General features: G+C 40.4%; 1 protein-coding gene and 1 long non-coding RNA gene across 13 annotated transcripts in view; one reads left to right on the top strand and one right to left on the bottom strand.

Moving 5' to 3' along the window:
• The window catches only part of PLD5 (phospholipase D family member 5), a 416960-nt gene that overhangs the window by 119745 nt on the left and 277129 nt on the right, over window positions 1-20086 (bottom strand). For all 5 annotated transcript variants that reach the window (XM_077901464.1, XM_077901465.1, XM_077901466.1 and 2 more), the window contains one exon: window positions 13641-13768. In XM_077901464.1, coding sequence (XP_077757590.1) covers window positions 13641-13768 — 128 coding nt within the window. The remainder of the gene's footprint in view (window positions 1-13640; window positions 13769-20086) is intronic.
• Window positions 7268-19580, top strand: LOC144316039 (uncharacterized). Of its 8 annotated transcripts, XR_013381826.1 has the most exons (8): window positions 7268-7357; window positions 8164-8241; window positions 8375-8569; window positions 9639-9726; window positions 11053-11232; window positions 14956-15489; window positions 18220-18357; window positions 19163-19580. It is a non-coding gene; the product is annotated as an uncharacterized LOC144316039 (long non-coding RNA). The 8 variants fall into 8 exon arrangements; XR_013381827.1 differs by lacking the exon at window positions 9639-9726; XR_013381825.1 differs by lacking the exons at window positions 8375-8569; window positions 9639-9726.

Below are 20086 nucleotides of genomic sequence, written 5' to 3'. Positions count from 1 at the left end.
TGAGCCAAAACCAAGAGTTAGAAACTTAAGCAACTGAGCCCCCCAGGCACCCCTACCTGTTGCTTTTAAGGGTCAGTGTTTTCTCCTGCCCCATGGACATTTCTCATTTGTCTTAGTTGTCAGTGTTCTTCTCTAACTTATGACTTCTTATTGGCCATAGCCTGGATAGTAATCAGACCTGTGGTGAAACGGAGAATAAACAGATCTGCTATAAGGCCTAGGGGTGTTGTAGTAAGGAGAAGGCTATAAAGGGTCTTTCTTTCTTTTTTTTTTTTTTAAGGTTTTATTATTTATTCGTGAGAGAGAAAGAGAGAGAGAGAGGCAGTGACACAGGCAGAGGGAGAAGCAGGCTCCATGCAGGGAGCCCAAAATGGGACTCAATCCCAGGACTCCAGGACGACGCCCTGGGCTGAAGGTGGTGCTAAACTGCTGAGCCACCCAGGTGTCCCTATAAAGGGTCTTTCTGAATAGTTTTTGGTTCTTGCATTCCAGCTAGAGAAGGCTTTCAGATATTGCGTTTCTAGGTCTTTGGGATATTAATATAAATGTGGGATGTTGTCACTGACTTAGACAATTATTAAGTGAAAAAGATAGCGTACCACAGGCAAAAGAGTGTTACAGAAACCAGAGGTTTGGATTCCAGTCCTATCTGATGCCAACTTATGGAATCATTCCAGGACATTTTTCAATTAGCCTCTTAGAAACAGCTTCCTGATCTATAAATGAAGTTTCTAAAGCCATCCTATGTATTTCACAGCATGGCTGTGAGGAATGAAGAAATCAAAGTTCATGGTAAATGTTTAAAAAGTATAAAGGTCTTGGGACACCTGGGTGGCTCAGTCAGTTAAGTGTCTGATTCTTGATTTTGGCTCAGGTCATGATTTCAGGGTTGTGAGATCAAGTCCCATGTCGGGTTCTGCACTGGGGGTGGAGTCTGCTCGAGATTCTCTATCTCCTGCCCCTCCCCTCTTAAAAAAGAAAAAGAAAAAAAAGGATCAAGCTCTTACTGAAAATTAGAAACCTATTAATATCTGAATCTTTGTGTTTGGTTTATCTTAATCTTGCTTCATTGTGAAGCATGATTTCTCCCACAAGCCTCTGAGAATGACATTCAGACCCACCATTTCTAGTGGGTCCTGTACCCTAGGCAATTAATTCAAAAGTGTAAGAGTATTTTTAGGCTGTTTTTAAGGTCGAAATATGGCACATTCAACTGTGACTGTAACAACATAGAAGCAGTTGTACAGTTTGTGGGTGGGGGTTAAGGCTATCATACGAGGGATGCAAGGCAACGGAGCTAATTTTCTACATGCAGTTTCCAGGGGGAATTAAACTTCAGGAAAGGTTTTTAAGAATATGACAGTTATATTTTGGTGAATTCAACAATAAAGGACTGGAGTGACAGCTAATTATAATAAAAGATGCTTGAGCTGTAATAGTTGAAGTATGCAGAATGATTTATGGGTATGAGTAGTATTATCGAAAGTCATTGTATCAAGATAATGCATTCCAATTTTTTCCAATTAAAATATGAAAGCCACGAAGTAAAAAAAAATGGAACAATAAAATCCACCTAAATGAGTCTTTTTAAATACAGTTGTTAAAATAAATGCATTTCTTAGGTCTGACTAAGCCCTCAAAGAAACCCAGTGAAACATTTTTAATAAACTTTGGCTAAAGGAAACAAAATTTGTATGTATGTATTCAACACGCTTTGCCAGTTACAGTTTTACCTCAATATTAAAAACAGAACAAAAAAACATGGTTTAAAGTGGTATTTTTCTGCATTTAAGATTTACTGTCAAAATAAATAGCATATTTTCACCCATGAAGAGGGCAATGTCAGAAATATTACTGAATTGTCATGGGCCAACTTTTGGGGGAGGACATTGCTCTGTACCAAGTCCAACATGTAGACTGAGTATGTGGCCCAGCCCTTGGGGCACACATACCTGAGCTATGTGCCCAAAGTCAAGGGAGGAAGCAGAGGTGCTATGTATATAGTGAGCTGTGTGAAGTCATGATGATGACAATGATGATGTGTTAGCGCACACTTACTGGGCTCACAATGTGTCAGCTGTGATGAAGAAACCAGAACCACGTTAACTCTTGTCTCTCTCTCCCTCTCTCTCTCTTTTATTAAAGATTTATTTATTTATTCAGGAGAGCCAGAAAGAGAGAGAGGCATAGGCAGAGGGAGAAGCAGGCTTCCTGCAGGGAGCCCGATGCAAACTCAATCCCGGACTGCAGGATCATGCCCTGAGCCAAAGGCAGACACTCAATCGCTGAGCCACCCAACTCTTGCCATCTCTTAACACATGGTTCAGTAATGCCACACCTTTTCAGCCTCCAGAACATTCCTTCCCACTGAATTCCGAAGAGGTTACTATTTAGCCTCTGCCCATAACAAGGAGCGTCCTCTCTCACGGGGCTGGTCTTGTCCATCACTGGAAAGCTCCAGTGTTAGCAGCTTCTCGCTCATACTGATATAGGCTCTTTCTTCCAGAATTCCTAGTCTTTGATTCTAGTTCTTACTTGAAGCGACTTTAAGCCTCATATGGTTATTGAACATGCTCTCATTTGTTAATTCATGCATCCATTGGATAAACAATTTTAAGCATCTAATATGTACCAGGCACTGAAGTAGGCACTGGGATTTCATGCATGAACCCCACAGTTGGGTGACTCCCATCCTGGTCCTCAGAACTGGCTCCCAGACACCTTTCCAGGATTCTAAAAACTGTCTGGAGGGAGGCAGATGGCGGGAGTGGGAAATTAACAGGAGGGCTTTCTTCAGCCTGCAGAGACTGAGCATACAAATGGACAGTTGGATAGACCATGTACAAAACACAGATCTCTGACACATGATCTGCAGCAACCAGCCCAGAAAGCCAAACCAGAACTCCTAGCAATTAGCTCCAAAATGGCCAGGACTTGATTAATGACTCTCCAGGTGTCCCCATTTTGCCCACTCTCAATTCAAAATCAACTGGAGGAAGCCAAATATGTATCCCTAACCAATCAATCACACTGCATACCCCTTCTAGTTAGTTCTGCTACCACTCCCTCCAGTCAGGCACACCTAAAGCCTTCCCCTTCTTGCTCTCTGCCTGCCTTGAAGTCTCTACCAAATGCTTGTGGTAGCAGTTGATTCCGTCACTGTAGAGCTCTCTGAAGAAACAGCTTCTGCTTATTTTTGCTTAGGTAGCCTTCATTTATTTTCACACCCTTGTTCAATTTCCCCTTATTGGCACTGATCTGATTAACTAGCTAAAATCTCTTTAAGTATGCTTTCTGAAAACCAAGGTTTTAGCTCTGTCTCCCAGATTTATGCTACATCTAAATCTGGCCAATTGATGGGACTCCTGGGTGGCTCAGAGAGTTAAGTGTCTGCCTTTGGCTCAGGTCATTATCTTAGGGTCCTGGAATCTAGCCGCATGTCAGGCTCTCTGCTCAATGGGGGGACTGCTTTTCTCTCTGCCCCTACCCCTGCTTGTGCTCTGTCTGTCTCTGTCTCTCTCCCTCAAATGAATAAAAAAAAAAATCTGGCCAATTGCTTCCTATGTATTTTGCCATTGGTAATAACACTGAGCAGCACAGGATATAGAATAAAAAGCCCCTCATTCATGACCCTCGAGGAGCACTACCCACGTCACTGTACTGTTAACAAGGCCACACACTTTGGATATTTATGAAATTTTTGTCAAAGATCATAAATAAACACCAGTGCCTCTGGCTTTCCCTTGATCTTGATCTAGGTAGCTTATCAGGGAAGGAAAAGGGTTTCCTTGTCATGAGCTCCAAGGCTACAAGGTATAGAGCAGTAACCATGCTGTAGGTTCAGTGCTGGGTGTGTCAGAATATCCCATTCCATCCCTAACAATTGTATGGGGGTAGTATTATTGGTTTAATTGTAGAGATACAGAAATCAAAGCTCAGGGAAACAAACAAACAAAAACTTGCCCAGGGTCATAAAATTATAAAAGGTAGAAAGAAAATTCAATGTTTGTCCTATCTGACTCCAACCACTACGCTATACTGCTAAGCAAGGAACTTGTAACAACAAACAAAAATAACAAGACCTGTTATTTATTTCTAAATCTAGATTTAGCCTGTTTTCAGAGGGGAAGTGCTCATATGACTATAAGCCAAAGGCCACATGGGGAAGCTACTTTTGAAGTATTGTACTGAATTCTGGCTATCATATTTTAAGAAGGACTTTAACCAAATGGGACTATGTCTAGAAAAAAAAGTGGTTAGGATAAAGATCTTGAGCCATGTTACATAAGGAGCCATGATAGAGATCTCAGATTATCATGCCATTTAGAACATATTTACTCAGGGGAGCCTGGGTGGCACAGCTGGTTAAGCATCTGAGTCTTGGTTTCAGCTCAGGTCATGATCTTGAGGTCCTGAGACCAAGCCCTGCATGGAGCTCTGCCCTTAGTGTGAAGTCTGCTTGAGATTCTCTCTCCCTCTCCTTCTGCCCTTCCTGCTCATGCTCTCTTTCTCTCTCTCAAATAAATAAATAAATAAATAAATAAATAAATAAATATTAAAAAAAAAAGAAAACATATTTATTTAGGAATTAGGGGCTGGAGGGACATATGAGGGAAAATTTTAGAAATAAATGTTTCATTTGGGAAAGCCCTGCTAAGCCCCATCTTAGCAAAGGCAAACAGAGGAGGGTAAATGATGCTTTTATTTCTTCACCTCATTGCACAAATTCAGACTATTTTATAATAGACAATAGGCTGCTTTGTAAGAATGTCTCCCAAGGGAGACTAGGGAAGAGATTTTCTACTTATGCCTTTTTGAATAATACCATCTGCCAAATCGGTACTTTAAAAATTATAGAAAATAAGCATGACTTTGTCATTGAAGTTGTGGTCTGCTAAAACATTTCCTTTGTAAGCATCTGGGCCTCCCACTCACTCATTTACTTCAGAATGTATCTGCACCTCAAATTGACCTTTATGAGCAGCCCAGATAATCTTCTAAATCAACACTGGAGGAATTAATCTTTCTTTTGCTTCCATTCCACATTGCCTAAGAAATATTAATTATTCTCTGTTGCCTTTCCACTTGAGTTGCTTTCGCTCTGGTTCGTTTTTATTTTGTTTCTGACATCTAGTTACCTGCATTACCAATGCGCCACTTCTGTGGGAGCCAAACATGTCCTTAGAAACTCATAAATTCTGGGGAGGATGTAGGCTCGGCGCCAGCTCTGAATGGGAATGACAAGACGTGCTACAGAACAGAGAACTCCTCCTGCCCACTGGTGCGCCCACTGGGTCTTCAAACTCTGCTTCCACCCTCTGTCCTTTTAACTCGAAGAAAAGGGGACAGAAGCCGGAACCAAAGACACTTTCAGAGCTCTTCCTCATTGTTAATGTCAGGCCACAACCTCAACCTTATGGAGACTTGAAAAAGAGTAATGGGCTTGGTGAGCAGGGATAGTGTGACTCTCGTCAATATCTTGCCAAATGGTTATTGTCAGGAAATTGTGGCTTGAGATGAGATCAATAGTTTTGAGGCAGTAAAGAACCATCACGATTCAGCTGCTCAAGATTTAGATAAAAAACATCAATATCAGCCAATCTCTTTCCTCTGTTTCCAAATGCCCACTGGACATCAGAACTGCCCCTTTCTCCTCATGTCCCCCATTTCTGTTGACAGGTTGGGCCTAGCTCCAGGTGCTAGAAACATGCCCGCTGTTCCTTCTGGCTCATTCCTTACGGCCTGTCAGTCACTATGACCCAGCTTTGCCAGGTCTCTTTGTTCCATTTCCTTCTAGCTCTCACAGTCACTGTCTGTTCTAGTCAGAGCCAGAGAATATCCTGTTGGTTCTGGTTCCAATATGTTCTGTTGTTTCTGTCTGGAAACAGGATATATATATATATATACACACACACACACATACATATATACATACACGCATACACATATGTATATATACACACATACACACACATATATACATACGTATATACAGATATACACATATATACACACACACACACACACACACACACACACACATATATATATATATAGAGAGAGAGAGAGAAAGAGAGAGAGATTGATTTATTTTAAGGAACTGGCTTGTGATTGTAGGGGCTGGCAAGTCCGAAATCCACAGGCCAAGCTGGCAGGTTGGGAACTCAGGCAGGGTATCTACATTGTCATCTTGGGACCAAATTTCTTCCTTCTGGAAACCTCAATCTTTGCTTTTAAGATCTGCAGTTGGTTGGATGAGGCCCACCCTCAGTACAGGGAGTCATCTGCTTTACTCAAGTCTACTGATTTAAGTGTTAATCACACCTCAAAAGTATCTTGACAGCAACATCTGGACACTTTGAGGAAACAACCGGAGATCAAGCCGATACAACTGACCTTCTCACCATCGTTACCCAATCCTGTCACTTCTCTCTTTGATCTTGGCCACAGGCTCTCTGTCTCCCCCTCTCCTCACCCCTCCACCCCACGTCCTCTGTGGAGGTTTCTTCCAGTTCTGCAGGTCCTGGCCCTGACCGCGATCCTCATGTCTGCTGTAGCCTGCTGGACTCAATCCACACACCCTGTACTGTGCCCTCTCAGGCCCTCCTGGGCTTATCCATGTCTTTCCTAGCTTTATGTCCAAGGGCTTTGCAACTGGCACATGCTGGTCCAGCGAGAGATTGAGTGCAGATCTTCTGACGCGCCACGCTGGTTCCCAGCTCCGTGTCTTTGCCCAGAATCCCTTTCAGTTAAGGTCAGATCAAATCCCAACATCTACCTGTGGTCTTCACTGTTCAGTCTATGGGGATTTTCTTTTCTCGGAGTCCCCAAAGTATTTGTTGCCAGCCCTCCACTTCGGCACCAGTGTTCATGGCATCTGGTGTGGAACCCAGAGGACCCCGACTCAGGACCCCATGCTTGGTGTAATTGCTCTGCTGTCACCATCTTGAGGTTCCTGCTAAATTACTATAAGAGGCCCCACATCTTCGTTTGGTACTGGGTCCCACAAATTATGCCGTTGCTTGGCAAATATCCTGGGTGGTCATGCTCACTTGAAGAATGCTTAAATATTTTGTTTTTCAAACTGGATTATAAACTTTGTAGGTTTATGTCATTTTTTTTTAAACCCTCTACCATGATTAGTGCAGTTCTCTGTTGGAGTCAATGTGCAATAACTCCGTTGATTACCTTTCCCACATGTAAGCCCCACAGATTGCCAATTGTCCAGTTGTTCTGTTGCTAAGGAGACAGAACCCTACAATTACCAGCTCTGGAATGTTTCTTAAGGTAGCATGTGTGGTGAACAAACATTTGCCTGAGACTCCTAAAACCTGACAAAAGGGATGAGGGGTCTCCAGTAAGTGACTAGAATCTATCCTCGCCAACACAGCCCTTCACCTTAGTATTCCCATCTGTGAAGGGAGTATCACCTTAGAACAGCATTTATGGAAATACAGAAACTTCAATGAATATTTGATCCATAAAATTAAGTGGCCAAACAGATTTAATGGATGTTCATCCTCTCCCACCATCTTAGTGATTCCCAGAGCATGTTAGCCTATCAATAGCTCTGAGGAGCCCCATAGTAAGGACACCTAATTAAATGAATCCCATAATTTCTCCCTCTCAGGGAGTATTAGAGTTCACCTCTCAGAGAATAGCATTTCCTAAGATACATCTTGGGAAACACTAGACTGATTTTTCTCTGAGCTAATTTCCAGTTCCAAGATTAATAGCTTCAGGGATTCTGGATTCCAGGGAGAGCCTGGGCCCAGTCTACTCTCCCACCCAAGCTCCGGTGTAGGCCTGGGCACGCTGAGCTTCTGTGCCCACCACCCCTGTACGGGACACTGATGGTCTCATTGCCACACGGTCACGGGGCTCCTGCATCCCACAGCAGCCTGAGTCAACATACTCCTTTTCAGAACAAAAGTGGACTAGAATTAAAATATATTATTAACAGTTCTATTCCTATTTGCTCTAATTATATTTGAAAATATTATTTAAAAATCTCCCCGCTGCAGAGTTGCCAGATTCTTGTAACCAATGAACCTATTGAATGCTGCTTTGAACTCCCAGCTAGTATTCATTTAAGAGAGTATGTTCAAAAAGTTGCAAAAGTAACCTTTTCTAAAGACGTGATTTTCACGTTTTCCTTCCCAGCTTCTCCCTCAACATCACACCTCCGGAGCCCTGTGGTTTGAAGGCTGCTGTGCCCTTTTCTTGCTACGTCACACACTGGTTAGTCTTTTGTTTGCTTTGTTAGTGCTGTATTTTGTGTTTCCTCCGTGGTGGTTTTAGGTGCTCTCGAGACTCAAAAATCCAGACCCCCTGTGTGGAAAAGCCTGTGGTACTGTTCCCTTTCCTCCTACAGGATTCTCTGTGGTGGTGGATTATAGGGGAGCACCCTGAACTGTCTGATGAGATAAATATAGAAGCACACATATTGACTCTCTAGTCTTTAAAATCCAACCCAGAGGTTGAGAGAGTTTGCAGAACTCAGGTACCAAGCAACAGTCAGTGTCCATCTGTGGCCATCATGTCGTCAGAGGTGTGCAGTCAGAAAGAGGTGAGTAAAGGGTTTCTTGAGGAACAGTGTTGTAAGCTTTTCTTAAAGAAAAGAGCAAATGAGATGAAATCTACAGCTTTGCTTCACAGCAAGATCATGAAAGAAAATGATTTTTCATAAGTGTGATTTATTTTTAAAAATTATTAGTGGTGAAATGAGAGTGAGGAATTTAGACAAAGATTGCCAGGATATGAATTCTCATTTTACTACCTCCTAGAAGGTGACCTTCGGTAAGGTCACTTGATTTGTGCCTCAGTTTTTGCCTTTCTAAAATGAAGCAATAGTAGTATTATTTACAATGAAGGGTTATTATGAAAATTAAGTAAATTCATATTCTTTCAATGCCCAGAAGAATGCCTAGTACAGAGAAAGCCCTCAATACACTGAAGCTTTTATTATTAGTACTGTTATTTCTCCCACTTACCATATATTGAAGGCAATAATGGGTAATAATCTGATTGCACTAGAAAGCTTCATAAAATATAAACCTGATGAAATAGGTTGAATCTGACACTTGGAAAATGTATTATAATTCTTCATGTAATTGTCTGCCTCACACACAACTCTGCTCAAATGAAAATCTGCTCTAATGCATGGGTCCTGCTGAGCAGTGCTTTATGCCACACTGAGGCAGATCAAGAAAAATCCCACACAGTCAAGCACAGTTGAAAGGAAAACGAGTTCAAGGTAGGTGATTAAGTGTAATAGCGCGATCCCAAACACTATGGGGAAGGGTGGACAAGGTAGGAGACAGTGCTCGTGCGTCAGTGTGAAGAGGAAGGGAAGGAGAGGTGGGTGTTGAAAGAAAAGTTTTCAGTTCTATTAGCAGCTAACACACAGATGCAGGGGAGCTGATGGGATGCTAAATGCTCTGGCAGAAGAGTTTGAAACCCTGTCCTCTCCCCAGCTGTGTCTCCTCTCCACCCCCATCAAAGAATAGTCTCTTCTAAGAGGAAAATGGGAAAAATTGTTAAGAAAAAAACAATGGTATTTATTTTAATTTTTAAAAGTTCGGCTTAGCAGGAAATGGCAACTTGTGTTGATGCTCACCCGTGTCTCAAATTGCTAGGAATGAAACGAAAGATACAGCCTCTACCGACTGGACTGTTGATCTAAAGCACATGAGGCTCATCTCCAAACGCCTAGTTCCTACACAGGTTAGAGAGTGTTTTGCAGTTTTATAGGAGAGATGAGCAACAGAATAGGATCTGTTCTGTTTTTATTTTTTTAATGTTATCTTCATTTGGAAGATGGTGATCATAACCACCCATAAGTTGTCAGGACAAACTTCATATGTGTCAGGGGACATATGAAGTTATTAGCACATTGCCTAGCACACACACAGTAGCCTTTTGGAAAAAATGACACAAAGATTTCTTCCACTCACCTCTTCCCAATTCCCTGACCCTACTGGATTTTAACCCATTATTAAATTTACAACCAGCGGAAGAATGCAGATTTCCACCGAAGATATGTGCCCTGAAATCCCTGATGGCTTAAACATTTGCCACCAGTGTATACATTTTATTCCATACTGAAGCTTTTTTCCAGCCTACCCAGGGGCCTGTTTCCATGGATAGCTGATGAGTATGACCCTTCACCAGCCCTCTCCTTACAGGGATGTTTGGAATTGTTAAAAAAGAGGCAGCAGGCCCAAAATGGAGTCACTTATGTTAAATCCCATGTTAGCAAACCGAGGCTTAATATCAAACCTAATTGCAGTTTCAACCACCCTGGAATGTAATGTTTAACCAATCAGCATGGAATTACCTGGCCCGAGCTAGTGAAATAATCTACTGGATAGATCTCTCCTGTTTCCCTTAGGAAGGCAACCTTGCCTACAACAATTCATTCTTTCTAATAATTACCTTTTCCGCCTCCTTTCCACCTTTAAAAACCTTTTCTTTTGTACAGCCTGGCAGAGTTCCTTTCTATTGCTAGGTGGGATGCTGCCCAATTCACGAATTGTTGAATAAAGCCAATTTGATCTTTGCATTTACTCAGTTGAATTTCCGTTACTTAAGAGAGAGCTGAGAACCTTTTCATGGCTTCCTTTCTGAATTTATGGTGGATCATAAAATAAGTTTGTTTTTTAATCCTGTATTGCACTTCTTCCATACTTAAGCATCATGATATCCAGTTAATGTTTTTAAAAGTAAACATCGCTGGTATATCTGAGCTGGTCTTTTGAAGGAAAGGAATCTCAGGAGTCCACTGTTATTCTTCCTCTCATTATGTGGCTTATGAGCTGAGAACAAAGCAGCCGTGGGACGAGGTTGGAGGGACAGATCTAGAGGCCCAGCTCACACAGTGGCATAAAGGAGAGGTGGCAATTCTCCTTACTGAGAAGGGCATTAAATGACTCATAAAGAGTTGGTTGAACTTTAGCAAAGGAACTTGACTAGTTGTGAAACAGAGAGGTGGGTCATGGCCCTTTCCCACTTTGCCCTCTGACTCTTGGTCAAATTTGGTCTTCTGTGTAGGTGAAGGGAAACTTGCTACCACTGCAGAATGTGAGCAAACAGAGATCTGAGATGGCTTTGAGTCTTCTCTTGAGTAACAGGAAATAACTTGCAGCCCATCCTTCATTTGCATTTACCATGTTTAAAGTGGGGACTATGTCACATTTCACAGTGAAGATCCATGTCTAAATGACTACACAGGTAAGGAATGAACATTTAAAAGATCGACCTACTTTTCTACAAAACAAACAGCATAAATCAGAGACAAAGGAGTAAATCTCAAGCAGGGAAGCCAATACATGAATATTTTATGTCCATCTGCTTAGGGAGATTATAGATAATTTGCTCGAAAATTTGAAGAAAAGTGGCATTAAATCTCAATAATTCAAACCTCATTCAAATGGAATTCACAGAACTTTAAACTCTGTCAATTTATATCACTTAATGACAACGGAAATACAATTTGGTGGTAGGGAAATGCATTTTCTAAAAAAAAAAAGAAAGAAAAGAAAGCAAATGATTCTCAAGTCAAAAACCATTTAGCAGAAGTTACATGTAATCAATATTGTTACAGAACCAATTTTATCTATTTATTTAAAAAGGCCCAGCTGAAAATTTCTAGGCAAAAGATGCTTACTGATTAGCAAAAGATAAACTCAGATATTTCCATAAATTAGGCTATTTTTCTCTAAATACTCTGAATTAATGAGGCTTTAATACTCTTCTAGCCTTACTTCTTGTTTCTGATGTAAGCCAAAATTGCTATAATCCATTTATCTATCTATCTATCTATCTATCTATCTATCTATCTATCTATCTATCTATCATTTATTTTAGAGACAGTATGTGCTTGCAAAACATGGTGGCAGAAGGGAGGTGCAGAGGGAGAGAGAGAATCTCAAGCGGTCTGTGGAGACTGAACGAGCTCAGTGAGGCGAGCCTGACATCATGATCCTGAGATCATGACTTAAACCGATATCAAGAGTCAGACGCTTAATTGACTGAGCCACCCAGGTGCCTCTAATCCATATTTTTTTATATCTATGTTTGAAGGGCCACCAGAAATGAGATGTACTAAATCAAAATTTATATTTTTTATATCAGAATTAATACTGAAAAAAATTGTCTTAAAAATTTAATACTGAAATCTAATTCTGGATGCAGGTCTACTATATCTTTTAAGATATCTACTTATCTTGTCCCATAACAGAGACAAGAATAGTTTTTTCCATCACAGGATCACTGTGAGGCTTAAATTATGTAATCCACTTAAATGGCTTATAGCAGCACCTGGCATACAATATACAGTAGTTATTATTGTTGCAATTATTAAATGATACTATTATTTTGCTAAGAATTGTTTTTATATCAGTAGATAGCACCTTCAAATTCCTGAGAAAATATAAAATAAGCAATTGGATGGTGCCTTCATCCCAAAACTGATCGGGAAATGTTTTTCCATGGTCCCTTCTTGCTGGAGTGAGACTGTCTCCTTAAAAACAATAGTTGTTTGACCTTCGGGACTAGATGACTCTGACTAGCCTTTAAATACAAAACTAGGAAAAACCACCTTAGATTAGTGGTACTTTGACTCCACTCTATCTATTCCCTTGAAAGGGAAGTACTAGTATTTAATTTTAGTACTCAGTTTACCCATTGTATATTTATTTTACGCTTGACACTCTTACTTGCCTCAACCATAAAAGAGAAAGAATACAGTTTGCATGCATGGAAGGTGGCATGTTAAGAAGAAAAATAGGACAACAGTGGAAATTGGAAGGCAAATGGTGAATTAGCTTGAAACCAACAGTACAAATATGTTACCCTCCATCAGAGTTATCCTATGGGATGGTGTCTTTCTTTACAAGTTATGGCCCTTGTGTCTGTCTGCACATCCATGCTTTCTTTCCCATAAGAAATGCAGTATAATTCACTTGGTAATTTCAGTCATTTGAATATTTAAAGAGTGCAGAATGTGTGGTTAACTCTTCAGTCTTCCTACCATGCACCCAAGGATCAAGAACTTCCTGCCATCAGTTGACTAGTGGGAAGAAACTGATTTGTAATGCTCTATGGATCACCTTGACACAAATAAATACCTGAAAATTAAAGATTGCTCGAGTGTATCTTAAGACACTTGAAATGAATTATTTGCAAAGAGGAGGTAACACTTTCATGTGAAGATTTATTCAAGGAATAACCCCAATAATTACTGTTAGCAGAAGTTACATTTACATGTAACTTCCTAATACTACCTACGGTGAATTTATGTTTTCATAGATTCATAGATTTCATAGATTATGTGATCTCATGCTGAACATTTAGGCTTGGATAATATAAACTACACACCAACCTGCTCTACAGAATCTGGAGTAGCATCTGAATTACAAGAGCACCGAAACAATGGCAGCATTTGGGGAACATGATTCTGTCAAAGAAAGGGTTCTCATTTTATATTAAATGGAAGTGAGCCTATCAAAACCACACAGTTAAAAAAAAGATCAATGCTGTAGGTTTCATGTACCACAGACACAGTAGAGGGGTGCTTTATGGAGCTGGGAGCTTTGATGCTGATGGAACTCTGAGTTTATGTAATATGGAAAGATTACCTGTCCCAGTGATTGCCAGTCCAAGCCAGCACTGCCGATGTAAACATGCTGTTTGTCCACGATCCAGAAGGAGGACTGCAGCCGGCCCTTGTTGTATGCGGTCATGTTCATGTATGTCACCTCTGCTCCTGGGGGTTCAAGGACATCCTGGTCAGCCTGAGCATCAAGGCCTTGTACTTGCAACTAGACATCTACCACAACAATACTCATGGCTTGCAATGATGACAAGTGGCATTCAGGGCAGCCAGATATTTAAATTAGTTTGGTGCACAGAAGGCCCTTGAGGGGTGACTTTGTTCTCAAAGGAATACAGATGGAAAATAAGAACAAGAATTACATGGACACCTGTGCAGAGGAGGCTCTAGTAGTGACAAGAGCCAAGTCAGATGTGATCCAATCCCAACTCTGTCATTTACCATCCAGATGGTGAGATTCATGCACCAAGCTCTTTTAGTTTTGGAGTAATTTTCATACAAATTTGCAATCAAAGGATTGTCCTGTTTCATATTACAGCTCTCCTTAGCAAGAAATTGGCTTTCTTATACTTTCTATATGATATTTTTAGCCTTGACCCTACAGTTACTTTTACTTCTTCATTTTCCCTCTTCATAACTTAATTTGGACTTGGCCTCCTCCTGGCCTGTCTTTATCTAATGGTTCTTAATTTAAGAAATGATTACTCAAGCCTTACAAAAATCAATTGTCATGCTATCACCTATTGCTACCTCAGGACTATGCATTTACAACTTCTCAAAGAGAGCATATAGTTCATTGAATGCAATTAAATCTATGTATTTGTTGTTTTTCTGAGTAGAGTTGACAAAATGTTAGTTTCAGGTGTACAACTTAGTGATTCAACAAGTCTACACATTATGCTCTGCTCCCCACAAGCGCACCTACCAGCTGTCACTGTGTGACGCTATGACAACACCACTGACAGTTGTTCCCTAGGCTGTGCCTTTTATTCCCATGACTTATTTATTTCAGAACTCGAAGCCTGAATGCAATTAAACTTTAAATGCAATCAAATTTAAATAAAATCACTTTTTTTTTTTTTTTTTAGAGAGGGAGAGAAAGGGGAAAGGGGCAGAAGGAGAGGGAAAGAGAGAATCTTAAGCAAGCTCCATGCCCACCGTGAAGCCTGACACAGGACTCAATCTTACCAAAATCAAGACCTGAGCCAAAATCAAGAGTCAGACACTTAACTGAATGAGCCACGCAGGTGTCCCTTAAGTAAATTCTTCTAAATTTCTACTTCTTTAAAAAAACAGTCCTATATGCATATTTTTAATGAAGTACTCTATTTTGTTTTCAGATATTCAATATTAATGAAGAGGATGTATTCTGGTGGCCTACTTCATTGTCAGAATCTTCATCAGCAGAGGGAGATGTAACATCCCATGCATAAAGATATATTCCAGATTACTAGAAAGGAAGAGTGGTGTATGCTATAAGCTTAACCTGTTACTCTTGGGAAAAGAAAGATAAAGCATATACTTGGCCCTGCAGCAGGAGGATGGCAAGAGAGGCCATGGGGCTAGAATAGGACTGAGGGGAAGCAAGTCTACAGGCATAGTCTCATCCAAGGAATGGTTATAGGCCCCAGAGGAGGAGCAGTTGGGTAGAGCAGGGTCTGAATGTCCAAAGTGGGTAGTTGCCACAGCAACTATGAAGAGACCCACATGTGCATCGATGCTGTGGCATCCCCCGTATCCCCCAAAGACACAGCTGCCAGCACTTCTAAGTAGATGAAGAGCAGCATGTTTCTTCAGGGACGTAGGAGTATCCCATGGCTTCAGTCACAAACTGGTTTAAAACAATAGAAACCGACTGTCTCTCAATTCTGGAGGTAGGAAGTACACCTGCAGGGGAGAACCTCTCCTTATCTCTTTCCAGCTTCTGGCCAATCTCTGCTGTTCCCTGGCTGGCAGCTGCTTTGCTGCCACTTCCACCCTTGTTGTCACATTGAGTCTTCCCCTGTGTATTTCTGTTTTTTCCTATACTTATAAGGGCACTAGTCTTGTTGGATTAAGGGTCCTCTCCACTACCATGTGCCCTCATCTTAACCAATTATATCTCCCAAAACCCTGTTTCCAAATCAAGTCACATTCTGAGGTACTGGGGGTTAGGTCTTTAACATGTCTTTTTGGGGGGACACAGCTCAATCCAGTACAGAGATCAAGGCCACTTTGACTGGCCATGCCCTTCATGCCCACTAGGCTGAGCAGCACTGAAGGAAGCATCTTCTCATCTCTAGAAAAGAATGAAGGTGACCTTGGTGTGTGTCTCAGATTCTACCTTCAACAGGTACCTCCAGGCAAGCCTTCACCTGCCTTCACATTCTGACTAGAAACAACTTTAACCTCTGTGACATTGTCTGGCTCTTACCTCTTGGCCTGGGACACTGTGCCTGAAATTTGGCCCACAATCAGTTGCTACCTGGCATTGGATTGTTTTTTAGTTCTTAGATCCTTATCTGTTCTCATTCAGGTCTGTTGTAGCCCCGACTGTCCACTCAAGGAAACACTGAGCCTATCTGAGGGGGGCCCACTGACCTCTTCATGCCACACTGCATAGCCACTGCCCTAAGAGCACTGCATTAATTTAACTTGGCAGGTTAGCCTATAGAGTGTGATTGTGTAATGCTCTAGCCAGAGCCTCTACAGTTGGAACAGAAGCTTTCCTTCAGCAAATGTTTACTGACTATTTAATATACACCAGCTACTGTATTATGTGAAATTAGGAACACAAGACCTAAAGTGGCTGAGTCAAGTTCAAGTATACAAAGTGTAATATTTAAAATGACTGGGATTGTTGTGGCACCTGAGTGGCTTGGTCATTTAAGTGTCTGACTCTTAGTTTTAGCTCAGGTCACGATCCCAGGGTTGTGAGATTGATCCCTGCTGCATCTGGCTCTGCACTGGGCATGGGTCCTGCTTAGGATTTTCTCTTTCTTTCTCCCACTGCCTCTGCCACAACTCTCCCTCTCAAAAAAAAAAAAAAAAAAAAAAAAAAAAGATTACTATTTAGGATTGTTTAGGCAGCAAGGGGGCATCGAGTACCTGAAAGGTCAGGAGAGAAGTCCCCATCTCAGGGAATTCCAAGTGAAGGCCGGCACAAAAGACATTAATGGCTTCACATTTCTGCCTGGGACCAGGGCCCCCTGTGCAAAGGCCTGGGGAACTGTGTGCAGAGATTAAGCAACATGTAGTAACAATCCTTACTGAACACCAAATGTGCCCAGCACTGACACAGTTGTGCTACAGCAATCCCACAGGGGATGTTGTATTTTCCCCATTTGAACATACAACAAGATACTAGATGAGGTATCATAAATAAACTAAAAATATTTGATTATGCAGCTGGAAAAATGTTTTTGCCTGCATATGGTTTGTGGAATACCACTTTCCCATTAAGATGATGATGATCTGTTTTTCTATCAATCTACCCTCCATCTATCTCTAAAAATATATGCTTCTATCTTAATTTTACCTAACAGATATATAGTCATACCCAACATGTTCCTGTTTATTACATGCATATTATCCAATGTTTAGCTTAAAATAATTTATTTTATGTGCATTTAAAATATCTTTGTTGATTGGTTACAAAGACTATCCTCATCCTACTATCTTTTTTATGTATTAAAATATGATTAAAATCTAATGTTCTCTGACTATAAAACATAATTAATCACTAACGTTTTTAATGCACAACTTAGTGCAGGAGTATTATGTGCACAAACTAGATTTGAGTTTATTTCCTAGTGTTATGCTAGAATTTTGAAGATTTATATATTTGAGAAAGAGAGAACACTCGCATGTAAATAGGGGGAGGGGCAGAGGAAGAGAATCTTCAAGCAGAGTCCCCTCTGATCACAGAGCCTGACATGGGGCTTGATTCCACAACCCATGAGATTATGACCTGACCCAAAGGTCTGACGCTCAACTGACTAAGCCACCTGGGTTCCCCGATGTTAGCAAAGATGGTTACATACATTTTTATGAAGCCGTCTTTTAAATATTACAGACTTATAAGATTATAAAATATCTTTAAAAGCTGGTTTGACTCAAATAAATACATCTTTTTAACAGCGTTGAAAATGTAATGACTTCAACGCCGGGACACGACAAATACCCACCATTTGCTTTGACGTGGATGGAACTGGAGGGTATTATGCTGAGTGAAATAAGTCAATCAGAGAAGGACAAACATTATATGGTCTCATTCATTTGGGGAATATAAAAAATAGTGAAAGGGAATAAAGGGGAAAGGAGAAAAAATAAGTGCGAAATATCAGAAAGGGATACAGAACATGAAAGACTCCTAACTCTGGGAAACGAACTAGGTGTGGTGGAAGGGGAGGTGGGTGGGGGGGTAGGGGTGGGGCTGACTGGGTGACGGGCACTTAGGTGGGCAGTTTACGGGATGAGCACTGGGTGTTATTCTATATGTTGGCAAATTGAACACCAATAAAAAATAAATTTATTAAAAAAAATAAAAGATTCTTAGGCTAAAAAAAAAAAAGAAAAAGAAATGTAGTGACTTAAGTTTGATTAACCAATTTTTGTTTTCCTAGATTTGATTTTTAATAGGAAAAACTATTCCTTCAGCCTGTTCACAGCTCATGACCCACTGTGCAGAGGCCCCAGGATGCCAAAGAGATGCTCATCAAAGGAACCATGGCACACCAGGGCCACTGGCTAGCAGCTGCAAGGTGGGGAGGGGGGGCTTCTGAATCTCTGGAGACCCTTCCATTTCAGTCCAATCATCTATTTGTTTAACTGATGGTTGATAGGAGTTATTAGCAATCCCAAACAGTGTTTCTAGATGCCAAAAGTGATAAATCAAAAACATGTCCTTGTTTTTATAGTTGCTTATAAAATACTCTCATGATATGTAAAAGTTCCAATTAAGTCTTTAAGAAAGCTACAAGCATGCTACCATGGTGGTGGTGGTAGGTTGGGTCCAAACTGGTTGCACTGATCAAGCTGAAGTGATATAGCCAGTCCCCATATTTTATATCCTTCATGGAAAAGTAAGACATTAAAAAAATCAAGAAATCCCAAACTGTGAATTACAACTGCTTTAACAGAGATGCTCTGCTGAAATTTAAGACAATACCCCTACTTTCAGGGTGTTTGCATCTTTACAATTTTACCAAAATTGTTATTCTTACCATATTAGCCAGAAAACATTGTTACTTTATTTTGTGCATAATTACAATGAACAAAATATGCCACTGAAATTTATTAACAGAGAAAATAAAAACAGTGGCTAAAATTTATTAATTAAAATTATTTAAAGTAAAAAATATAATATCACAATGAATTGGAAATTAATGTTATTACTTTGGAGAATCAAGTTGGCTACATAAGCATACATTTACAAAATGTGTGTATTCTCAAAAGCCTTCCTCTAAGAAGACTGGACAGCATTAAATTTGCTTATCATAGATGTGTCCCATATCCCATTTAGTGGAATGGATAACCATCTCACCTATAGCATTGCTTTTTTTCCAGAGACCTTAATCTGCTTTATTGTCAGAGTACCTTATTGTGTGATGCAGCTGTGGATGACAAAGCCATTTCTACCTTCCTACACTGCAGACCCGTGGGGACCATCCTTCCAACTTTCCCTATTACATGATTTTGAGGACATGACTATGTTTGTAATTCTCTTTCACTATCATCAACCTAAAAATCTGTATATTCAAATTTTGATCAGAAATAATTTCACAAAGGTTCCTGGGTGGCTCAGTAAGTTAAGTGACTGATTTGATTTTGGCTCAGGTCATGATCTCAGGGTCATGAGATTGAAATCAGGTCAGATTTAAGATTCTCTCTCTCCCTTTCCTCCTGCCAGCCCCCACTACTTGCATGTTTTTGCTCCCTCCCTCTCTAAAAAAAAAAAAAAAAAATTCACGAATAAAATTAGACATTTCTTGAACACTAGTTAATTCATCATCTCATTCCAATCTAAAATTGCTAAAGAATTATTTATCATTTCGATTTGGAAGCTCCAGGGATGTGTTCTCTCTAGATTAATATAAAACGAGTGTTCTCAAAATAGAATGTTAGGGCTTCTGGAGAGGTTTAGCCTTGGAATGTTCACATATGCTTACACATAAGGAAGATGACTCTAAGGGAAAATGAGCAACTTTAGAGGACATCTGGTTGATAAATTTAATTTTTAATTTTACTATGGATAAGAGTTAAATTCTACCTATGCTTAGATTTAGATAGCACAGATGTATTTCCCATATATCTAGCAGCTCTCTTTTGGTCTTTCTCATGGAAGGGAAACAGAATCTTCACAGGATATTTTTGTTAGTTAGTGTTAGATGTAGATGAGATGTGCATCATTTCTTTCCAGGCAATATCCTCTTCTTAGAGTGCCAGATGCACCCACATGATGCAGAATAAGATGGTCAAGGTACCATGTAA

This window comes from Canis aureus, chromosome 6 (assembly GCF_053574225.1).
Source record: "Canis aureus isolate CA01 chromosome 6, VMU_Caureus_v.1.0, whole genome shotgun sequence".
Classification (NCBI taxonomy): Eukaryota; Metazoa; Chordata; class Mammalia; order Carnivora; family Canidae; genus Canis; species Canis aureus.
Note: the sequence above shows the minus strand (reverse complement) of the source record. Positions and strands in the feature narration are given on the sequence as shown.